At 43.7% G+C, this 23,961-nt stretch overlaps 1 protein-coding gene across 2 annotated transcripts; it reads left to right on the top strand.

Moving 5' to 3' along the window:
• The first annotated feature begins 1,400 nt into the window (after nucleotides 1-1,400).
• On the top strand, nucleotides 1,401-23,948 carry SCN3B (sodium voltage-gated channel beta subunit 3). Of its 2 annotated transcripts, none has more exons than XM_089537477.1 (6): nucleotides 1,401-1,446; nucleotides 12,929-13,092; nucleotides 14,930-15,155; nucleotides 17,109-17,247; nucleotides 17,905-18,005; nucleotides 19,815-23,948. In XM_089537477.1, the coding sequence occupies exons 1-5, from the start codon at nucleotides 1,416-1,418 to the stop codon at nucleotides 17,966-17,968; spliced, it is 624 nt and encodes a 207-aa protein (XP_089393603.1). In that variant the 5' UTR covers nucleotides 1,401-1,415; the 3' UTR covers nucleotides 17,969-18,005; nucleotides 19,815-23,948. The 2 variants fall into 2 exon arrangements, with proteins under 2 accessions (XP_089393603.1, XP_089393602.1); XM_089537476.1 differs by lacking the exon at nucleotides 1,401-1,446 and adding an exon at nucleotides 7,802-7,948.
• The last annotated feature ends 13 nt before the right edge of the window (nucleotides 23,949-23,961 follow it).

Here is a 23,961-nt window from a genome sequence, read left to right as displayed (position 1 = left end):
CCCAGAAGCTGTGGATGCAGGATAATAAATGTCTAGGGCTTTTTAACCACTTATTCTCCACAGCCCTTTCCTCTTCAGCTTTTGCAAAAACTCTTAATTTACACTCCTCTGGATTTGGAGGAAGAATGGGGCAGGGAGATCTTCTGCCCAGTATTAACTATTAGCTTACACAGAGCCATATGTTCATTGGTCTTCAGAAGGGAATGCAAGACTTGCCATGTGCCAAGTATCTGCCCTCTTTTTAAAACGTTTTTATTGGTCTTTAAGGCAGCTGAAAAAAGGCTCACTTCTCTGACAAACCTAAATGCAATTAAGTCTACAGTCTATGTATGTAATCTTGATGGGTAGAAGAGGTAAAGGAGGCAAAGTCACAAATTTGTGATCTTAAAAAGGCCAAAGCATTTCGGTCATGTTACAAAAGGGCCTTCCTTAGCGAATGAAATAAAAGTACATTTAGTATAGTTGTGGTATCGGGACATCACATAAACCATCTCTAAAAACATACTTTCTTAAAAAGCAAATATCTATTATACATATTCTCACATATATACATATTACCAGAGATTTTAGGAGTTGAAGTCTGCACTTTCAACGAAGTGGCCACTGAGTGTTAGACAGGGACTACATTAAGTTCTTATTTATGTATTTTGAAGTAACATCAGCCAATGATGCAGGATGGCCATAAAGTAGCTTAGCTCTGTTCTATCTAGTTGATGCAATATTAAAATTATTTTTAGGCATTTATTCCAAATTTTTAAATAAGGCACTTTATTTCTCAAATTGAACAGCAGTTCAGCTATTCTTTGTTTGATAGATCTCGTTGTTATTCTTGTATACATTTTCTTGCATTTACATTGGATTGCACAGATTACAAAAGTGCTTTTACAAGGCCTGGAATGGGTCGATTTATACCATTTTGGGACTACAAATCCTTTCACGGTGGTTGTGTATTTACAGTATGCACAATGGCCACAGGGATAATGGCAGGGGGGGGCATATGTGCCCCAAACACAGGGCTGTTGGGTTTTCTATGGGGGGGGGGGTTGTCTAAAAGCCGTCCTCATCAGCATGTCTTTAATATTTCTTGATCTTTTGTATGATATCAGGGGTTATTCTTTGCATCCTGAAATATTTTCAATCAAATATCAATGTTTCTTTATAGGTTGTTGTAAACTATTTGTTACATGGTGAAATGACGACGCACAATGTATGCAATTCCTGGGAGGGGGGGAGGGGTCTATCCTGTTTCTTCAAAAGCTCTGAGCGAGACCTGCATGCAGCTTTAGGATATCCATTCTCTATAACAGGCTGTGGATAAGCTCTAGCTCATAACTGTTTATTTAATAGATCTGATTCCATCATGGATTGTTCCTTCTTAGAACAGCGCCATCTCAGGCTTAGAAACTGCCCATAGGATGATGGGAGGTGACAGCTATCAAACTTCAAGTAAGTTTGTATTTTCATCTGTAGGTTTCCCGTACATTGATGTGATAAGATGATCACCTTCTTTTTTAAACTCTTAAACTCCAAAAAGCGGACCTCTGAGTTACTGTATTCTAAATCGAAATGTACATTATTATTATTATTATTAACCTTTATTTATGAAGCGCTGTAAATTTACACAGCGCTGTACATGCAATCTTTTTAGTTAGACGGTTCCCTGCCCTCGGGCTTACAATCTAAAAAGACATGACACAGAAGGAGAAGGGAGTGGTGGAGGGAAAGGGTAAGAGGTCCAGCAGTTCCTCTCTACCTCCGAGGCCTGGACCAAAGCAGATGGACTGGAGGCAAAGAGTGTTTTTAATGCAGTGTGAATCATACAATTTTGCCATACAACTTAAGCACCAAAGGTCTGCCTAAACAAAAAAAGGTCTTTGGTTATTAGCAGAAAAAGAACAGAAAGGGGGCCAATCAACCTCTCATGGGAAAAAGTTCCCTCGTCTGGGAGTAGCCACAAAGAAGAGAAAGTCCTCCCCTGAAGGTAGGTTTGGGGTTTTTTTGTTTTTGTTTTTTGCAAGCAATGCAACACATGCTTGGAAACTCCTGCTTGAAAGTAGCTGGAGAGTTGCTTATTTCTTATTTCCACTGGGTTCTCCAGCAGTCACAGCATATGAATATGAAAGAGTGGGCAAAGATGAGCCCTACCAACAGATGGTCTCTTATTAAGCCAAGCTGCAGTGGAATTCCAAGTGACACAAAGCATGAAACATTATGTTTGTTCGTTGTCTCTTCCTGAGAGAGTTCCAGAGGCCCATCTGTCTGTGCATCTAGAGAGAACATCTACGGAGAGAGAGTCCTTAATTTTTCTTTTGGTAGAAAGTACTTGCCAAATTCAACCCACAACTTTGCAGAGCTGGGATCACAAAGTTTGAGCTAACCCTTTATAATGATGCCATGGACAACTGGAGAAGAATGAGCTTTTCTCATGGCATACACCCAGCTGTGCCAGTGGGCCCACCTTGAAAAAGCCAGGAGACAGATTCCTTGTGACAAGTTTCAAGAAACATTTAAATATTGTGCCTGCCATGTGCAGAACAGCTGTGGGGGTATAGGGGTTGAATAATGTTCTAGGGCCTATTTTGAGGGGCTGATATTTTTTTAGACAAACAAAAATCAGACCCAAACTGTTTTTGTCTCTAGATCACTGTGTTCTCTCCATATCCCATACCGATCTCCTGAAATCACAACAGAGAGAAGGAAGAGTCTTGCTTGCTCCATTATCTCTTTCTTCTCACTGGAACAGGTCCAGAGGAGGGTGACCAAGATGGGGAAAGATCAGAAAGCCATGCCCTATGAGAAGCAGCTTAGAGACTTGGGTATATTAAACCTGAGGAAGAAAAGGTAAAGAGGGGACCTGATAGTCTTGTTTAAATATTTGAAGGGATTTCATACTGAGGATGGAGCAGCCTTGTTTTCTCCTGCTCCAGCAACTAGGACATAGAGCAATGGATTCAAGCTACAGGAAAAGCTAAAAAGCTACAGGCGAAGAGGTTCCACTGAACATTAGGAAGAACCTCCTGGTGATAAGAGATGTCTGACAATGGACTATGCTGCCTTAGAGTGTGGAGGAGTCTTTTCCTTGGAGGTTTTTAAACAGAGGCTGGATGGCCGTCTGCTGGGAATGCTTTGTGTATTCCTGCATGGCAGGGGGTTGGACTGGATAGCCCTTGGGATCTCTTCCAGCTCTTATCATTCTATTATTTTATTATTTTGTCTACGAAGCAAAGGTTAACTGAGTAAGGCTATTGCTCTGACAGAATGCTAAGCTCTCATATGCCCCCCCCCCAAAAAAAAAAAAATCCGGTGATCTTTGCTGAAGGCTGTTTGCTAAACCTTTCTGTCCTCAGATTTCACCAGATTATTATCTGTTGATAATGCTATGGGTGGTGAACAGGTGCTAGCAGCATTCCAAGACTGTTTGTCTGTTGCAGCGTAAAAAGACATGAAGGACTTCGGCAAGAGCTTTGGGACTAACTCAGAAAAAGATATGGCTAGCATAAGCTTTCATGGATGGAGTCCACAAAAGCTTATGCTAGCCATGCCTTTTTCTGAGTTAGTCCCAAAGCTCCTGCAGGAGTCCTTCCTATCCTTAAAGTGCCAATGAGTTTGAGGGTCTCCTAAACTCTAACGGTTGGGAGGAAGCCGCCAAAAGAAATGCAGGGCTGATCCTTTCTCTGCAAAATGGAAGGCATTGTCGTGGTTGCTGTAATGGTTGCAAAAAATCCTGACAATGATTACACAAACCCCAGATGCCCTTGCATTGGTTTTCCTTCTCAGTCCCAGTTGAGAAGGCATCATTGGAAGGTGATGGACACTGCTGGCAGCAGATGTCTTGGACACATATATATGTATATATAATGTCCTAGCTTTCTTATCCTGATGCCAGCGTGCCAGGGCTTTCCCCCTCCCATCTTCTCCCTATGTTGCCCTGGATGGACTAGTTCCCATAGCAACCCTTGCACAGAGAGTGGTTCTGTTCTCTCTAGCATTCACGATTCATATTCATCAATGTGTAACTCGCTTGCGTACACACACACCCCTTCGCTCTTTCCCTTTCTCCTCTCTGGCTAAAGGGATAAAGAGGTCTGAGTCTCTGAGCCAGTGACATAAAGCCCCCTTTCCCTTTGGAGCAAAAGCTTTTCCCTACTTTCTCTTGCAGAAATGCACTTGGTTAAAGGAGAAGTTGAAAGCTAATCAGGACCACCACAGCTTCTAGTGTTTTCCTTGCAAAAAGAATGAAAACAAATGTTATTCCCCTGTTGTACAAAGGGAACATCTGATTCCTATTTGCTTGCTGCTGTGAACAAGCAGAATGTCACACACATATCTGAGCTGACAGAACATATCTTTGCTGACTGTCCATGGTCCTTGAGAGCATGAGCTGGACTTGGGCATGGGACTTACCCCTTTGTAAGTAGACTTACATGTGTGGGAAATGGAACTGAGTAGTTCCTCAATGTCTGGATCTACTGTAGGGCTGCTGTAGCATGGCATAGTGGTTTAAGCATTGGACTACGACTCTAGAGACCAGGGTTCGATTTCCCACTCAGCCATGAAACCCGCTGGGTGACCTTAGGCAAGTCACATGCTCTCAGCCTCAGGGGAAGGCCATGACAAACCTCCTCTGATCAAACCTTGCCAAGAAACCCCAATGATAGGTTTGTCTTAGGGTCACCATAAGTTGGGAACGACTTGAAGTCACAGAACAACAATCAAATGTTATAAAATAATGTTAATCAATGGTAGCAAGTGGAGTGACTGATTCACCACAGCCCAGATGTGCAGTGGGAACCAATGCAGATCAGGGCCCTCCTGATGCATATCCAGACTCTGTTTATAAAGTTCTGGAGCACCACTGAAGTGTCCAATGTGCATCAAAAGTGTTCGACATGTATCAAAAGTGCCTGATGCACATCAGAAGTCTGCAGTGTGCAACCTCTGTTTAAAGATCGACAAAGAAGGAGTGTCCATTGTTCATGCCCTCAAGAAGAGAGCAGGGAGGGAGGGAGAAAAAAGGGAGCAGAGAGGAAGGGAGGGAGGAAGGGAGCATTTTTATGTATGAGACATGGCCCAGCTCAAAGAATGTGGCAGCAAGTGTATGCACTTATGGTCCAGAGACCCTCTTGGCTGGGTTTCCTTTGGGACCATCTCTTTGAAAGGAAGCCCCTTTCTGAACATAACCCTTGCAAAGATGCAGCGACCATCTTTTATATCCACAAAAGAGAGGCGCCAGACCAAAACAGATTGTCAGAAGAGCATCTGAGTCCATCCAGTCTGACCTTGAGAGCCCTACAGAGTTGGAGATGCGTGCAAGTGTCCCAGCCTGATCCTGTCACTAAACCTCCCCCCCCCCCCCCCACAGGAGCAGAGAGGATTTCTCAGCAGTTCCAGCTGTAAGGATGACCTTTGGTGCTTTCCAAATGTCAGCATTATGGGCTGGTCACAATGGCAGCCTTGTGGGATCACACACACACACACACACACAGTTCTTATGAAACTGCCTGGCCAGACTGTGACCTCTGGAACCATTCAGGTCATTGTTGCAAAACTCATCACAGCAAAGCCTAGCGAGGGATTCCACAAAAGGCAACATGGTGCGATTGGAAGGCTTAGTGCCAAAGCTGCCCTGGCATGGGCCAGAGCATGGGTTTTTGGAGAGAGAGAGAGAGAGAGAGAATATTGAATACCGCTGCTCTTTGACATGGGGAGATTTACAGGGAGGAGGAAGAGAAAGCTTTGCAAGCGCAAAGGGAGGAAAACTCCTGTTCTCTGAAAGACAGACAGACAGACAGACAGAAAGAAAGAAAAGGCAGTGGATTTTAGGCAAGAAAAAAAAAACCCTCTCTACTGCTCTTGATGTAGTGGTTTGAGCCTTGAATTTTGACTCTGGAAGCCAGGGTTCGAATCCCCATTCGGGCACAAGAACCCATGCAGGAGTTTATCAGACAAGGGAAATTGGAATTATAATCCAATGGCAATCTGAACACAATCATGGGGTTTAACATTATTGCATGATAGACCACCACATGCAATTTTGGGCAATGGGAAGTCAGTTTCAACGCAATCATGGGGTTTCATGTAATTTCATGAGAGGTGATCACACGCAATTTCAGGTAATGGCAAGCTATTTTTAGGCAATTGGAATTCACGTAAATTTGCTGGACTAGCGAATTCACGTGAATGCATTCTGGCCCCACTTTCTTTTCATTCGAAATTAAAAGAAATTCCTCCCATGTGATAAACTCCTCCGTGAACCTGGGAGAGTCCCCACACTCTCAGCCTCAGGGGATGGCAACCCCGTCTGCTAAGAGAACCCTAGGAGAGGCTCGCTTTAGAGTCATCATAAGTTGTTTTTTTTTTTTTTTTAAATGGTGGAATACAATAATAACCACCACTTGTTCAAAGGGAGGGAGGGAAGAAAAAGAGGATAGAGGAAGGAAGGAAGGAAGGAAGGAAGGAAGGAAGGAAAAAGAGGGGAGAGGAGAGGAAAGAAGGGAGAGAGGGAAAGAGAGAGGAGAGGAGAGGAGAGGAGAGGAGAGGAGAGGAGAGGAGAGGAGAGGAGAGGAGAGGAGGAAGGAAAAAGAGGGGAGAGGAGAGGAAAGGAAAGAAGGAAGAAAGGAAGAAAAAGAGAGGATAGAGGAAGGAGGGAAGGAAGGAAGGAAGGAAGGAAGGAAGGAAGGAAGGAAGGAAGGAAGGAAGGAGAGAAAGAGGGAATAGAGGCGGGGAGAGGAAAAGATAGAAGGGAGGGAGGAAAGAAGGAAGGGAAAAAGAGAAGGGGAGAGGAAGGCAGACTAGCGTCTCTCTTTACTCTGGTGGGGGGGCTGCTTTGGCCCAGGGTTGCTCTGCGCATGCTTTGGAGAGACCTTCCCCAGCCCTGCCTCCCTCCGCCTCCTTTTCTTTTGGCTTCTTTCCCCGAGGGACCCATGCCTCCTTCCCTCGGAGAGGCTGGGGCAGGAGGCGGCGGGGCTCCTGCCAGCCGGGGCCCCTTTCCCGTCCCTCCTCGGGGCTCCAGGGCAGTAAAGCAGCCCCAGCAGAGAGAGAGAGAGGAAGAGGTGGAGGAGGAGCAGCAGCTTTTCCGCTGAATGGGCGCCTTCGGGGGAGCTGTCCAGGGAAGGCGGCGCCCGAACGGAGCTCTCCTTGGTGCTGAACCTGGCCGCGCCCAAGGCAGCCTCCGCCTCCTCTTCCTCCTGGCTAGACTCCCTCCCTCCGACCCTCGGGCTCCCATTGAGCGCAAGCCAACTCCAGAGAAGCAGGACTCAGAGGCGCCTTCCTCCTTCTCTTCTTCCTCCTGACCAGGATTTCTCCATCAGAGCTTAGAGCATCCCTCCTGGACCCACTGGATGCAAGCCAGCTCCACAAAAGCGGGACTCAGGGGCACCTTCCTCCTCTTCCTTTTCCTCCTCCTCCACTTCCTCTTCCTTGTCCTTTTCCTCCCCTTTTCCTTTTCCTTCTCTTCTCTTCCTCCTCTTCCTTTGCCTCTTCCTCCTCCTTTTCCTCCTCTTCCTTCTCCTCCTCCTAGCTAGACTCCCTCCATCCCACCCTCGGGGTCCCATTGAGTACAATCCAGCCCCACAGAAGCGGGACTCAGAGGTGCCTTCCTCCTCTTCCTCTTCTTCTTCCTCCTCCTCCTTTTGGCCAGGCTCCCTCCATCCGACCCCAACCCATCCTTCCCAGCGGATCCCATTAAGCTCCAGCCAGCTCCAGGAAAGCAGGACTAAGAGGCACTTTCCTCCTCCTCTCCCTCTTCCTCCTCCTCCTCCTCTTCCTCCTCTTTCCCAGCCTGCCTCTATCTGTTCTCAGCCCATCCCTCCTGGTCCCATTGTGAGCAAGCTGTCTCAGCAGAAGCAGGACTGGGAAGCCTTCCTCTTTTGCCTCTTCCTCTTCCTCCTCGCCATGGCTGCGCTGACCAAGGTGGCTTCTGCCTCTTCCCTGCTGGTGGTGCTTTGGGGTAGGTGCTCGCCTTCCCTGGGGTGCCTTTCCACCACCCCCCAATTGGATCAAAGAAATTGATCTCTTTTTTGAAATGGGGGGGGTAGAGGGGGCTGGGAGGGGGTCCATATTGGTGCCAGGGAACAACAGGAGAAGACTGGCTAGGAAGAGGTAGTCTCTCGTTGCCTGGGTACCCCACCCCCAGCAGTAGCAGACCCCAGGAAGGTGGTTGGCAAAGGACCTTTGCACCCCCAGGACCCCCAGGATCCTTGTTGTCTGGCTTGGGGATGGAGGAGGGGGTGCCAATATGGAGGTCACCTCTCTGGATCATGCCAAGCTCCACCTGAAAGAGGGGCAAGAGATGGCAATCTATGTGCTGGTTTAATTTAAAAAAATAAAGCCTATTGGTATAATGTTGTTGTTGTTGTTGTTGTTATTTTAAAATTTTGTAATCATTGGTTCAGTTTTATCTTTTTTTAAAAAAAAATTAATGTAAGCCACCTTGAATCCCCTTGTGGGAGAAAGGCAGAATATAGATCCCATCCATCGATCAATCAATCACATCCCTCTCCTGCTGGCAGAGTCAATGCTAGTGACTGTAGGCAGAACTCCCCATACAAAGTGTGGCAGGAGAGACATGCCTTTTGGAAGCTGACTTTGCTGGTGACTGGCTCCATTACCTAGACCTATAAGCGGAGTTACCTGATGTTCTCATTGAATGTGGATTCTAGGCTGTACCTTAGAACTGAGCACTTTGGGTCGGGGAAAGATAGCCAAGGAAGAGGCCCTAGGGAAGGCTGTCCAAACTGTTGGACTATAGCTCCCAGCATCCCTCCAGCCACAAATGGCTCTAATGGCTAGGGCCAATTGGAACTGCAATCCAACAACATCTGGAAGGATGCATTTTGTCCACCCCACCATAAACTATGGATCTGGCCAATGCAATAAAATAATGGCTGGCTGTGTTATGATTCCAGATCTGAACAGGGATTCCAGGCTGTACCTTAGAACTGATTTAATATGCTATACTATTTTTGTATGCTTTTAATTGTTGTGTTTTTAGTATTGTAAGCCACCCTGAGTCCCAGTCTTGGGAGAAGGGCAGCATATAAATAAATATAACAACAGCAACAACAGAGCACATTGAGTGGGGGAAAGATAGCCAAGGAAGAGACCCTAGAGCATGCTATCCAGGCTGGTAGACTATAGCACCTGACATTCCTCCAGCCCCCATTGGCTCTAATGCAGTCCAAAAACATCTGGAAGGATGCATTTTGCCCACCTCTAACATAAACTCTGAGTCTGGCCAATGCAATAAAATGGCTCTGTGGGACTGAGTTTCTCAGATACCACCAAAAGACAGTATTGGCAGAGCCAGGTTTAATGGAGCCCTGGGCCAGATGTTTGCTGCCTTCCCAACTATGTTCTCAACCACCTTGCTCGACTCCCTCAAACCACAGTTTATTATTATGAAGGGATGAAGTGGGTATGCTTAGCTCTGTTTTTCAAAGTCTTTATAGAGGCTGTCAGAGAGGTTGAATAGTGCAGTTGCAGCACATCTGACAGTCCTTCTGACAAGTCTTGGGGAATGTGGAAGGAACTACACTTTTGCTTCTTTCCTTGCTGGCCTTACCTTTGCTGCTGACTTTTCCCCAATCCCAATCCTTACCAGATGGAAGTTGGGGTCAGAGAATAGCACATATAAATCGCATATAAATTGTAAGTACCCATTTGGACAGCCCTTCCCCAAGCAAAGTGCAAAGAATCCACATACCTGAGCTTTAAACAGAGCAGGTGCACTGTGGAGCAATTCTCAACTGCACCCACCATCTTTATTCTCTCAGTAATAAAAGCAGCAGGTGCCACTACGGTTCTGCTTTACAATAAATCTACCCACTGTTTGCAGTTTCTTCTTCTTCTCCTTTTTTTAAAAAAGGCCATGCACGAGACATTGAAATGGCTACTGGGAGTCTCTGGGTGCCAAAGCTCCAAACCAGTATTGTGTCTGTCACTCCTCCCCAGTTGTGGGGCTACTGGCGAAGGGAATACAGGAATGATTGTTAGATAGATAGATAGATAGATAGATAGATAGATAGATAGATAGATAGATAGCACTGATCTCAGAAATGTAAACTGGGAAGGTTTTAGAGTAGTATGTCTATGAGAGTATTATTTGGACATCAACCTAAATGAAAGTATTGCAAAGGGAAGAGAATGCCCATCCTTTCCCTTCAGTCAGTTGTAGCAGAACCAGAGTGCTTTGAGACTTTGGAGCATTTTCAAACATGGCACTTAAATGAGAGTTTGTACTTTACCCATATCTTTAAATACCTAGATTGTGTAAGATGCACAGCCTTCTTCAAATAGCGTTCTTCCTTTTGCTTTCTTGCATTAGCAACATTCCTGTGTATGCACAAAGCATATGAGTGGCTCAGAAGTGCTTTGAGAGTCTTATTTTAAAATGCCCTTTAGGGTAAATGAAACCTTAGAGCAGGGGTAGGCAACCCTTTTGAGCCGGGGGCCGGGTTGCTGTCCCTCAGACAACTGGGGGGCCGAAGCCAAAAAATAATTAATTAAATAATTTTTAAAAATTAAATAAATAAATAAACCGGGACAAATGTAGGACAAAATTTTCAAATGGAGGGCACTTTTTAAATAAAAATAGGAGGTCACACGAAAACATTTGCTGATTTTTTAAAAAATGTTAAGATAAATGCATGTTTCTGAGGCTTCTATAGACAATTGCCCTACCATGCCCCACGCGCGAGACGCCAAAGGTCCCGGCGGCAATCGGCGGCAGGACCAGGCTGGGGCCGGTCCCAAGGCCTCACTGGGCCGCATCCGGCCCGCGGGCCGCAGGTTGCCTACCCCTGCCTTAGAGCAAAGTGCCAACTCAGAAAATCTGGGATATTTGCCGTGACAACCATGCATTTAGGAGTACTACTGACTTAGTTCTCCTGCCACCAAGAAATTGCTGTTATTGGGTGTCAGTTGGAAAGAATATATAGACATATCTGTTTGCAAGAAAAATGTTCTACTTGTTGAGTGATGTTCATTTCCAAAACCTTGATACCAGACACTTAAGTGGATGCATTAAAAGTGTGCTGCAAAAGTTCACAGCTCCGCTAGAGGGAACAAAAATCTACCTGTTCTACTTTGTAACACAAGGGCAGCCATTCTAGTCTCTAGCGATTTTAGAAAAGAATGAGAAGAAGAGGTTTAGGGAGTCCTAGGGTGCATTTACACTGTAGAAATTAGGCAGTTTGATACCATTTAAGTGTTTTAGTTCCATCATAATAAATCCTGGGACTTCTAGTTTGCCCAGGTTTTTAGCCTTCTCTGCCAAAGAGTGCTGACGCCTCACAAAGCTACACATCCCAAGGTTCTGTAGGATGGAGCCGTGATAGTTAAAGTGGTATGAAACAGCATTATTTCTACAGTGTAGCTTCTCCCACAGAGAATGTGCAGACACTGTGGTAAAGTAATGGCCTGTGTGCTTTTATTGGAGCTTTTAATCATTCAAATGTTATGCTTGCCTTTTGAAAATATTGTGAGCTTTTAGCTTATAAATGCAGCAGGAGAAAATGAAAGTGCTTCTCAGTCTTATCCCCAAAGGATTTCAAAAAATTGCATTTGTATAATGTTTATTTGTCTCAAGATGCTCGATAGATGGTTGTTTTGTTAGTCAAGAAGCCCAACATAGTTCAGTCTGTTTATATTCTTAAGTCTTTTTCAGGGTCTATATATAATCATAAAAGGATAACAAGAGAATATATTATATCACATTGTACAAAATCATAATTACATTGGAACATGGCCTGTGGCTCGTCCCTGGAATCAAAATTCAGACATTTCTGGACCAGGAACATGCAAGCCATTTTCTGGATTTTAAACCCTTCTTCAGAAATCTTCCAGAGTTTTCTTATGGTTAATTTTTCTTTAGCCCAGCTACATCTGTTTATTCTTGAATGTTATCTGCTTTTTTATATACCAACTGCCTTCATGAAGGCCTGTATTCTACATTAGCTACTTAGTTAAGTATAGTTTAGTTAACTAAGTGCAGGAATCCCTCATTTATCTGACAACTTAGGGAACATCTCCAAATCTGACCTTGTTTTCCAAAACTGTCCTGTACTTGTGATCACTCTTTTTTCCAGGGTTGTGACACTATTGCCTCGATCATATACTTAACCAAGCATCTGATGTAGTATACTGGCCAAAAGTTTTCTCCTTTGTTCACATGTTTCCACTCGTCCAATAAATGGCTTGAGAGTCCTTGGTCCAAAAACTTCTGAACTTTGGTTCTAAATACAGATTTACAGGCCATGGGGGCATGTACCAGTTGAATTGTGATTTTATGCAATGTGATATCATGTATTTATGTATTGTGCTTTCATGATTTTATGTAGCCTTTGAAGAAGGCCTTAGTAGTGTATTTGAATAATGCCTCTGTTTAGAAATACATATTCCCCAATTTAAATTTTCTTTTTTGACATTTTATGTGTGCAAAGTACCAATTCTGGGTTATATAATGCCCGGTTGGTGGGCTGTGTCTCAGATATGTACTGAGATCTCAATATGTCAGTTTTAATTTCAGCCCAAACAATTAAAGTCTGAAAAGGTGCAAAACCAGATTGCTTTGTTAGAGGAATGGGAAGAAACAGCTCACACACACACATGCACAACCTGAAAAGCAATAATTAGTTCAGCACAAAGTTATTATTAAATATGGATTATTGGTTGAGATCAGCCCACAAGGATGGAAGCTTTTACAAATCCTGATATTTAATCCATTCTTAATGAATGCCAGCAATTAATAGAAAGCTTTATTTTCATTGAGAACTAGCAGAGACTTGAATAACAGATTGTTCTTTGTGTCGCTCCACCCTGTCTATGTGTTTGTTTCCCTCTTCTCCCCCTACTCTCCTCTTACATGGGTCTCTCACCTTGTCGTAAACATTTACACATGCACTCTGGTGCCTCCGCCATTCTTCTCCAGCGGGTGTCTGTTCGGCAGTATGTGTTGAAGTGCCATCGGAGAAAGAGGCTGTGCAGGGTTCACGCATGAAGCTCATGTGCATCTCCTGCATGAAGCGAGAAGAGGTTTCTGCCAACACTGTGGTGAAATGGTACTACAAGACTGAAGGGGGGCAAGATATTCCTGTAAGTAACCTTTGGACACCACAAGCTGCATGAGATGAGAAATGGAAAAGGACTTGTGAGAGCAGACCATATTATTCTCTTTCTTGCTTTAAGATGGGAGGAATAAAGAGGAGGAGGAGGAATCTTAAGTAAAAAGTACAATCGTCCCTTAATATCCATGAATTCTGCACCCACAGATTCAACCATCCACAGCTTGAAAATATATTTTTTAAAAGATCCAAAAATCAAATTTGATTTTGCCAATTTGTAAAAGCGACACCACTTTACTATCCCATTTTATATAATGGGACTTAACCATCTGTGGATTTTGGTATCCATGGGGCTCCTGGGATCAAATCCCAGCAGCAACCAAGGGCCCGCTCTAACTGTAGGTAAGCCTGGCTTGTTTGCATGATGACAAACAAGTTGCTGTCATGTGTGTTCAAGCTTACTGACTTTTGGCAACCCTCTCTTAGGGCTTTCATGGCAAGATTTCTTCAGAGGTGGTTTCCCATTGCCTTCCTCTAGGGTCAAGAATCCTGCAGGAAGGATTTAAGAGCACATGGGATACCTTTGCAGTCTTCTGAAGAGTATGCAGGTTAGAGCAAATTCTTTTCCCAGAAAAAAAGATTGCAGCCATAAATCAGACGTAAACAACAGACAGACGTTTGGCTGATTTGCATCGCTTTATCAAGGACTATTAATTCAACAACAAAAAAACCCTTTTAAATTAAAATAAGGTGTGGAAATTAAGGACGCTTGGGGTGACCAGCAGTGAACTTCCATGTGAAAGGCCTGAGCTCAATTTAGTTCCAGTACTGAGAACAAATCTCATGCTCAGAATGCACTCAGAGGCATTGTCTTCTCCTATTCTAATCATGCATCCTTTGCACCAGCTCTGATTGGTGGATCTAGGAGTGCCTTGGAGTTTATGGAGGAGGAATGTGCACATTTACATGCTGTTTTTGCATATTTTCATGTTGTGGAGAATCTTTATTTCCCAGTAAAGTTGTTCATTTGCTAAACCCCCAGCCCCAGCCAAATGCTGCATTATTCATAGGGCAGCCAAAGAAGTCAAGCCAATAGGCTGCATGTCTTGGTAATGCTTCTTTGTTTCTGTTTTGGTTGTTGTTGTTGCTATTGTTGTGTGCCTTTAAGTAATTTTCTACTTATGGTGTATCATGGGGTTTTCTTGGCAAGTTTCTTCAGAGGTGGTTTGCCATTGCCATCCTCTGATATGTAGGACTAAATCCAAAGTCATATCTACCATGAACATATGGAATCAGTGGGATTTACACAAATACCAGTTTACCATTCTGTATTGAAGTTAGTGAATCTACCCTTAAGTAGAATTCGGAACTGGATTTAGGAACTACAGTAGGAGCTGTAATCCTGGGATCTGTAGTTTTACAAGGTGTTCAGACTTCTCTGCCAAAGAATGCTGGTGCTTCACAAAACTACAAATCCCAGGATTCTGTAGGATATAGCCATGGCATTTAAAGTGGTGTCAAACTGCATTATTCCTACAGTGTAGTTGTATCCTCAGAGCCCTTTCACACTACATAATTATAACTCTATGAACCCCCTTGAAATGCCATGGCTTCATCCTATGGGCATCTAGGATTTGCAGTCTGGGGAAAGGTACTTAGAATTCTTAGCCAGAGAGATCTAGTGCTTGCCTAAACTGCAACTCCCAAGATTCTATATCATGTAACCATCACCAAAAAAGAAAAAAGAAGAAGCAGAATCTCACTGTTAAAGGTCTAGTATAAAAGGGCTGTGAGCGAAGCAGAAATTATTAGGTGACAGTACAGTTGAGTGGGAGTGACTGTATCCTTCCTTATCCTACTCTCTACAGATCTATGAGTACAGAAATGAGAAACGGGAACTTGAAAGCCGCTTCCGTGGCCGGCTCCAGTGGAATGGAAGTGCAGACATGCAGGACGTGTCCATCTCGGTACTCAACATCTCCCTGAACGATTCAGGGACCTACACCTGCAATGTCACCCGGGAATTCAACTTTGAGAGCCATCGTCCGGTCTTTACCCGAACAACATTGATCCATCTCACAGTAGTGGAAGATGGTATGATGGGACAATCCCTCATAGCAGGGTTTTTCAGTTGGGGTCTCCTGGAATTCTAGTGTTCTGGGAAAGTTTGCCAGGGATTCCACAAGAGATTGTGGTCGAGGAGGTTTTTATTTTTCAACTATAGATATAATGCCTTTTTATGCAGGGGGTTGCCTGAGAGATGGAAATTATTTCAAGGATTCCTTCAGAGTAGAAAGCCTGAGAACAGATGTCTTATAGAGTTCATGTTAGTATCGCTTGCCAATGTTTGGATCTTTCAACAACAAAATAATGATATAGACAAGGAAGGGTTATCCAGCTTCCAATCCCTTTCTCTTACATTCACAGTTCCTATGCAGACGCAGAAATCTGTAGATGCCAAATTAAGGACAACTCACAAAGTAGCCTCAGCACACTTGCTGTGTGCCATTGGCTATATGTGTGTGCAAGTGTGAGATGCCTCATAGCCTTGCCACTGCAAAATGCTTAAGTTATTCTGACAGCTTTGTGGCAGAGTGTCACCACTTCCTATGATTTGGAGCAGGGTAGCAAAGTTAAAAATGTGGAAGTTCATGCCTTTTGCTTTGTTTAAAAGGTCACCTTCAATTTTTGCATAAACTGAGCATGCAAACACACCTATAGAAGTTATGTAAATTTTGAACGCACCCGAGGAGTGATCCATAAGCTTTATCATGTGCTGTGTTGGACCTACCTAAACCATCTCCTTTTCCAAAAGACTTATGCTTTTGTTTGCTCACTCCTCCAAAAGGTCTCTCTGAAAATCACAGAGTTTGTGTCGACATAGTTTGAGTTTGGTTGCAGTAATGATACCACATTTTATGTAAAAGTCTTTTCTTCCATCCCCAGGCATTTCAGATTTCTCTTTTAAATAATGGTGATTAGAAACTATGAACAAAATCAGGCTTTTCTGAGTAGTTTGTTGAAACTATAAATACTTCAGTTGAAGCAGAGCTGAATGACTGCTATGCTAAAGACAGCTTCCTTCTGTCACATCTTTCCCCTTAAGCTGTGTCTATACTGTTCTCTTCCTCACCTCTGCCCACAGCTGTATATCCCTTTTCTTTGTTCTCTTCTTCTATATTCTTTCTTTGCTTAAGATCCCTCCCTGCATTGTCTCCATTACTTGGTGATCCTCTCTGTCTTCAGCACAATACACAACATCCACAGATGGGGAATGTAAAAGAACAAGGAGGATGTTATGAGCTCCTAGGATGGGCATAGGCTCTTTGTCCCAAGTGGAGTATGTCATCTCAGCAACTCTGCATATTTAAGCATCTGCTAAGAACACAGAGAGGTGGCACCTGCCATGCATGCACCTTGTCAGCCTTATTGCCAGAGATTTAGCAGGTGGGTGGGTGGCAACACAGGCTCTTTTCAAAGACAGTAGAACCTCGGTCATCTCACCCAGTTCTAGGTGGCAATCTGAAATGACAATAGTTCTTTCATATAGCCTTATTAGCATTCTTACTGTTCCAACGTTGGGTTAACTAAACACTTTTGAGCATAAGTGCTTGGTTCTAACATGGGACCACTTTAAGTGTTGTAGCTCAGTCCTATGGAATCTTGAGATGTATAGTTTTACAAGGCCTACAACATTCTCTGCCAAAGATGAATTTCAGCACGCATTGAATGAATACTTCATTGGGGCTCTTAAGAAGTACATGGGCACTGTCTTAAGGAAAGTCCATTTTAGAAATGTTGACATTCAAATGCCCTGAGGCTGTACTGCTCCGCAATGACCGGATTCTTGCTCTGTTTGCAACAATGGATTAATTAATGGGAAAGTTTGACTTTGAGACTGAAAGGTGCTCTATGGGCACAGTGGATCTTGTAAGAATAATTAGGTCTGCCCGGTGGCTGCTTAGAAGACTCAAGAGTTTAAAGCACAATCTCAAGGGGAGGGAGGCCTCAACAGTTTTTTCCCCATTTTTTTTATCTCCTGTATAGCTGGAGAGGATGTCACATCTATCGTCTCTGAAATAATGATGTATATTCTCTTGGTCTTCCTCACTTTGTGGCTGCTCATAGAAATGGTTTACTGCTACAGAAAAGTTGCTAAAGCAGAGGAGGCTGCCCAGGAAAGTGCGTAAGTATGCAAAACCTAAGCACTTTGGAATGGGACAAGAGAAGAAGCAAATCACAAGTGCCTCATTCCAACAATGAGGGTGGAACAGAGGTCCTAGGTCAATATTGTTTTGCCGCAGATGTTGCAATACAAACCTAGAGCTCCCTATCCCCAAGGGCTTCCCCATTCACTTTAATGGAAGCTCACATGTACATAACCACGGGAGTGATTGGGAAAGACTGCAGAGAGTGCTCCCATGTGAAGATACATCCAGTAGCATCACTAGGGTTGGTGTTAGTCAGTGCAATAACTCATGGTGTCACCCTGCCATACAGAATCCTTAGTAAAAAAATTTCCTACTAAAGTTACTCATAAATTGTAATGCCAGTATATGCTGTATATAACAGAGTACAAGCATGAGGCTGCCTTGCATAGGCTCATAACCAGACAGCCCTATATCATACCACCATATTGTTTGCCTTGCAGAAATCCTGTTATGGCAGAGGAGTTTCCCATTCCAGCTGAGATCCTCCTTTCAGCTGGAGGTGTCATGGCTCAACCCTAGAACCTGCTGTATGAAAAGCCAATGCTTCCATCATTGAACCAAGTCTCTTACTCAGGCAAGGTGATAAAAGAATGGCAGTTTAGATTTCTCAACCTTTTTATCTTGCTCTATAGGACTGATTACCTCGCCATTCCATCCGAAAACAAAGAAAATTGTGCTGTGCCTGTGGAGGAATAGAAGATGAAACTACAGTGTGGTGGAACTTGTTATCAAGGTGAGAGAGCTCTGAGAAAAGTATCCGGTTAGTTGGCTGATGGTTGATAAAAATCTCTGTCTATGTCTCATAATGATGTCTTCTATCATGTCTAGCAGCAAGCAGGCCAGTACAGGTTGTGGATTAGGCTGGCATTATTGAATAATTTAGCTATATTATGAGATGCCATGGGCCATTAGAGAAAGATTATAATACTTGGCAAAGTGGAAGGTGATAGGAAAAAAGGAAGACTGCTTTACAGGTGACTTAGTGAGAGCCAGCATAGTGCAGTGGTTTCAGCACTGGACTATGACCCTGGCAAGTTGGGTTTGAATACCCACTTGGCCATAAAAACCCACTGGGTGACCTTAGACAAGTCACAGTTTCTCAGCCTCAAAGGACAGCAATGGCAACCCCCCCCCCCGGAAGAAACTTGCAAGAAAACCTTGTGGTTGCCATAAGTTGGAAATGACTTGAAGGCAAACAATACACAAGACTTGATAGAGGAAGCCATGACTCTGAGTTTGCAAGACCTGATCAGGGCTATCAATAGCAGGGTGACTTGGAGGTCTGTCATTCACAGGATCGCCATAAATCAAAGCTGACTTGATGGCAATTAACAACCACAAATTGAATATTGTGGCAGACTTTTGAGGTTTGTGCTTGTTGTTTAATACATCTGATTGTTGTTGTTGTGCACCTTCAAATCATTTCCAATTTACAGTGATTCTAAGGGAGCCCCTTATGGGGGTTTCTTGGCAGGATTTATCCATAGAAGGTTCGCCATCTCCTTCCTCTGAAGCTGAGAAAGTATGACTTACCCAAGGTCAGCTGCTGGGTTTCCATTTTTATGGGCCCTGAGTTCTCTTGGCACTGCCCCAAACCCCAATGGAGTTTGGAGAAAGTTTTAGCCATCACTAAAAACATGCCCAATTATTTGCCAATGAGGCAGTCTGCCTTCTCTTCTCTTCCCTTCTGACATGCTTCAGACTTCAGAGAAGCTTTGAAAATGGCTAAAGCCAAACAACAACAGGTACTAGAAAGGAATGATGACATTTTAAGTGCACTGCTAGTAGAGCCTGTGAATGGGGAGAAGTTTTAAATGCCGCCCTTCCCATGCAGTCCCCCCAGTATGCAGTCTGTTCTTAAGCTATATCAAACATAGTTAATTTTTTTTAATGTTTTGAGTGCATGTGTTGGCTGCTGAATTCAAATAATCAATTTCAAATCTCTAATCCAAACTTAGGCCTGTTACAGACGGGCATAAAAGTATGTGCTCAGCACGTACTAGGGTTAGAAAGGGGTGTCCCTTCCGGACGCCCCCAACCCTAGTATGTGCTCAGCACGTACAAAATGGCGGCACCCGTTCCACACGGGGGCTGCCATGACGACGTCACGAACGTGCCGCCTCCAAACAAGGCAGAGCGGACGTGATGTCATTGCGCTGCACGAGGGCGCATAGAGCACCCTTTCCGCAGCGTGAAAAGGAACTCCAAAATGGAGCTCCTTTTGCTGTTTGCGTCGCTGGTGCAGCCTTCAGACGGCTGCACCAGTGACGCAAGGGACAAAGGGGCCAAGCGGCCCCTTTCTCCTCCTCCTCACCGTCGCCGGGTGTCCTTGGGGCTTGAAGCCCCAAGGACACCCCTTTCCAGGCTGCGGGGAAGTGGCCTGGAAAGCAGCGGATCAGGGCCTCAGAGGCTGTCGTTCTGGCAGCTGAAGTCCCGATACAGCAGGGAAAGGGGCGGGTGCAGGCCACCCCAAAAGGGCAGTCTGTAACACACCTCTGAATAATGCAAATCAAATCACACTCAGCCTATTTCTTGTTTTCAGGGATGTGGAGACGCAAGACCTAAGTCACTGCAGACAGATATGGAGACGCCCACTACCAAGGAGGAGGAACCATGGATGAGACAGTGTAAATTTGTTTCCCTTTATCTCGGACATTGCTTTGACTTCATGGCTCCCATCTTGAGCTCTCAGCCCATCTGCCAAAGAGACTCCTCCTTTGACGCATGCCGAATCAAAGGAGGCAAAGGTTGAAGTAGCTCCTTCATCAGCATCTTCTCAATAGCTTTGTAAATACTACTTTCATCTCTCATCGCAGAGTTTCCTTTGGGTGCTTTTCAACATCATAGCTATCCTGGGGCAATGCAAGCAACGTTTATTTAACCATTCTTGTCTTCAGTGTTAATGATAATATTAGCCCAGTGATGTCGTAGAAGGGTCTTGGTATGTTTTGGGGGAAATCACTAGCATGGCTGATTTCTCCAGCAGCAATTGAGCAGACCAGGCAGGAGAAATATGGTGAGACAACTGTTTGACTGTTTGCACACAATGGGAGAAAAAAGACGGGACGTTCCAGGAGCAAAGACATTTCTAGGGTATAGTGAAGTGCTAAATGATATTATATTCATATCAGGCTGAGCTCTGGGATACGTGACATCTGAAAACATCTTCTGCTTGCTTTATTTGCTAATTTCATACTGTAGTATTCGTGGCATATCATGATGTGGATGAGACAAGAATCAGTTAACTTAGTTGGGTTTTCAGAGATGTAGTGACAGCAATTTTTTAAAATAATGCCAGCCAAGATGTAGTGGGCAGCAATAGATAACTACTTTACCAAACATCTGCATCTGATGTACAGTAGGAAAAAACCTTACCGTTTGGCAGGATCATAAAAGTGGTCAAGCTGGCCAAGGCAAGGTAAGTCAGCTCAGCTTAGGAAAGATCACAAAACTCACCAAGTATGGGCTTTCAGTCAGGCCTGGAGTATTCTTTGCTGTACTCCTAATGTTGAAGCAATACAGACAGTTCCAACTGGACAGAATTATGCCTTGGCTGAACATGGCAACATGTTTAAGCAGAAGACAATGTTCTCAGGTTGCAGGGCAGGAATAAAATGGGAGAAACTTTACTCATGTGATGGGGCTGCAGTGCAGTCAAAGAAGCTGTTTTCTTTGTCTCCTTTACCCCTCATGGAGGGCTCTTCTTCTCTCCCTCTCATATTTATGATATTAAAATTTAGAGGCCTCACCAGTAAGGGCTTCCATGACTGTAGAGGCAGAACAGTGAGGAAAACCGAGGTCAGTTCTGCTTTTTCATAAGGAAGCTTCGATAATGTAAGAGCAATACAATTACTTAAAGAATGCACCTGAACTATTGACTGCAGATTACAGAATCATAAGACTGGAAGAGACCTCTGACATGCCAACTGCTTGAAAAGATCAGATTGGTCCCTAGGTGTTGGGACCCATGCGTATCCTCTTTTACAGTGAATAATCATATCAATGAAACATACATAGTATAGCCCCATGCAATCCAACAGAACTAGTTTCAGACTTTAACAAACCATGGCTTCTTGTAACAAGAATGAACAATGGCAAATGCTCCCTTCCTCTTTGTGGAGAAAAACTTCTACTTTGGTATGTAGCAAACTACAATTAGCCCTCATCAGTTAAGATCTTTCGTCATGCTTTTATCCCCTCCTATTTAGGCTAAACATTGGGTTACTAGACCAGTTTAAATCAAATAAAGATGAGTTAAATCATGGTCAACTTAGATACAACTGATTTTAGTGAGTCTACTCTATGTATTACCTAAGTCTGGTCCAACCATCATCTGCTGATTCCAGACAAAATAACAAACTGGGATCTGCAATTACCACCAGCGGATCTAGACTTCACCAAATGCATAAATCATTTAATTTACACAGAAGGGCTTATTTGTATCAAATGTAAGGATGTTTCACCCTCATGCTTTCTACATACCACATATTACAAACCTGCTGTGTATTGGCTCCATCTCACTTGGGTATTGCTCTTAGGCATGTAGCATGTTGGAGCAATGAGTAGGAATGATAGAAGGGAAGGGACTAAATCGGCTGTATTTTTTATCTGTGCTTGAAGATTTAAGGAACACCATATGGACTTCATGGTTCAGCTCAAAGATGAAAATTCCAGGCTTCTGGTGGGTTGAGGCAAGTTCTGATCGTGTTTTTGTCACCATGAGCAAATGAGTACAAAGATATTGAGCAATATTTTCTTGTAGCAGAAAACTTGACGTTTCCATTGTTGCAATTCCTGTTCTGTTGACAAGGCACAATTGCTAAAACTGCTTTTAGATACAAATTCACTTATACTTGTATGGGCAAAAAGCTGCATCAGAAATTCTACTTCTGCTGGGTAGTTTCCAATCTCCCCGAATTTAGCCACTCCAGCTAATACGAAGAAATCATATGTATCATGCACTTTAGGGGGCTAAATATCCTAAAGGTATCAGATGCCATCTGATCTTTGAAGCTATGCAGGATCAGGCCTGGTTAGTACTTGGATGGGGGACCACCAAGGAATGCCAGTAGGCTGTATTTCAGAGGTAGGAACTGGCTAAACCACCTCTGAGCATTCCTTGCCTAAGAAAACCTATAAAATCTATGAAGTCACTGTATGTTGACAAACAATTTCATGGCACACACATTTTCCCCTGAGTGCTCCAAGCATTTTACACATAGTCACCAAGATCCTACTTCATTTTAGCATAGCATGAATATACACCAGCCTAATTATGCCAGTTGTACAAATAATTGTGGAATGGGTGCCAAAGACTTCAGCTCATCTGTTGCACAAAGGTTGACACCCACCAAATCCAAAGAAAGGGGGCATGTAGGTGCTTGCAGAATGCCCACTGCTCTAGGCATCACACACAACAACCTCAGAGAAAGCACAACTGCTGGTTATTTTTTATGATAGTGTATTGCCAAACAGTACTCAGGTCTCCATCTCAGTAATCCTGAGGGCAAGGGTATGGGATGTGTTAGCCACCCAGATGTTTTTCACCTCCGGATGTGTTGGTCTTAGCTGGCGTAGCCAATAGTGAAGGATCCCAGGAACTAAAAACATAAGAGGACTGGTAGCTAAGCCCTGACTTATACTAATTTGGTAAGACAGGCCTATTTTACCGTTTCCTACTATGGCAAGAGAGGCCAATTTGTAAGTGTATGGTGACCTACTCTATTATTTAGGGAAATAATATGCTACATTAGATAAAGTTGTTCAAATTTGGGAGCAGCATCTACAACTGCATGTAGGAAAAACTAGGTTGTAGCCTTTGTTCCCAGGCCAAGCACTCCTTATCATCTCTCTACTCCTTGAAGTAAATATATAACACTATTCTCCACAGATGAGGATTTGAACCCCTACTTGGCCACGGAAACTATTGGGTGGCCTTAGGCAAGTCACCCTCACTCAGCTTCAGAGGAAGTAAAGGCAAGCTGTCCTCTGAACAAATCTTGCCAAGAAAACCCCTTAGAGTTGCCTTAAGTCAGAAATGACTTCAAGGCACACAAGAACAGCAACAATCCTTAACAGTACGCAAGGGGAACCTATGGCTTAGTAACAGTTGTACTACAATGCCCATTATCTATGAGCACTGGGCATTCTGGCTGGGCTTGAAAATAGCTGGACTCCAACCAGAATATGGAAAACCACAGAACCATGCTAGAAGGCTTCTTTCTGGGTGAGGCATATGTTAACCTTAAGATTGTTGTATTACTATTCCCTAACTAGTTTGTATCTGCATTCTTTACCTACAGTAATAAAATCTGATGATACCTTAACTTCCAAGATGCATGTTCTAGAATTCAGAAGCCTCCTCTATGGTACAGACAGGCCCCTTACTATTTTCCTCTGTCTCCCTTTAATTACTTCCATCATTTCCCCAAAAGGATGCTTCCTTGTGCCTGTCTTCTCATCAAGTAGTTCATACAGTCTTTCTGACAGTCAGTGCCATGTTCCCGGACTGGGTGCCTTATGCAGACATGCAGGAGAAATCTCGTATAATGTCTTCATCTCCAAAGGCAACTTGTGTCTTGTCTGCATTGCATGGAAAAAGCACAGAAGACTCAGAAAGAGACTGTAAAATAAAAATTATATTTAAAAAATAATAATAAAAAGCAAACAACCCACAGAGTGTCTTTTGT

Source organism: Sceloporus occidentalis, unplaced genomic scaffold (assembly GCF_023333645.1).
Source record: "Sceloporus occidentalis isolate IW3139 unplaced genomic scaffold, rSceOcc1.0.p SCAF_9, whole genome shotgun sequence".
NCBI classification, from domain to species: domain Eukaryota; kingdom Metazoa; phylum Chordata; class Lepidosauria; order Squamata; family Phrynosomatidae; genus Sceloporus; species Sceloporus occidentalis.
The sequence above is the reverse complement of the archived record's forward strand: the minus strand, read 5'-3'. Positions and strand labels throughout refer to the sequence as shown.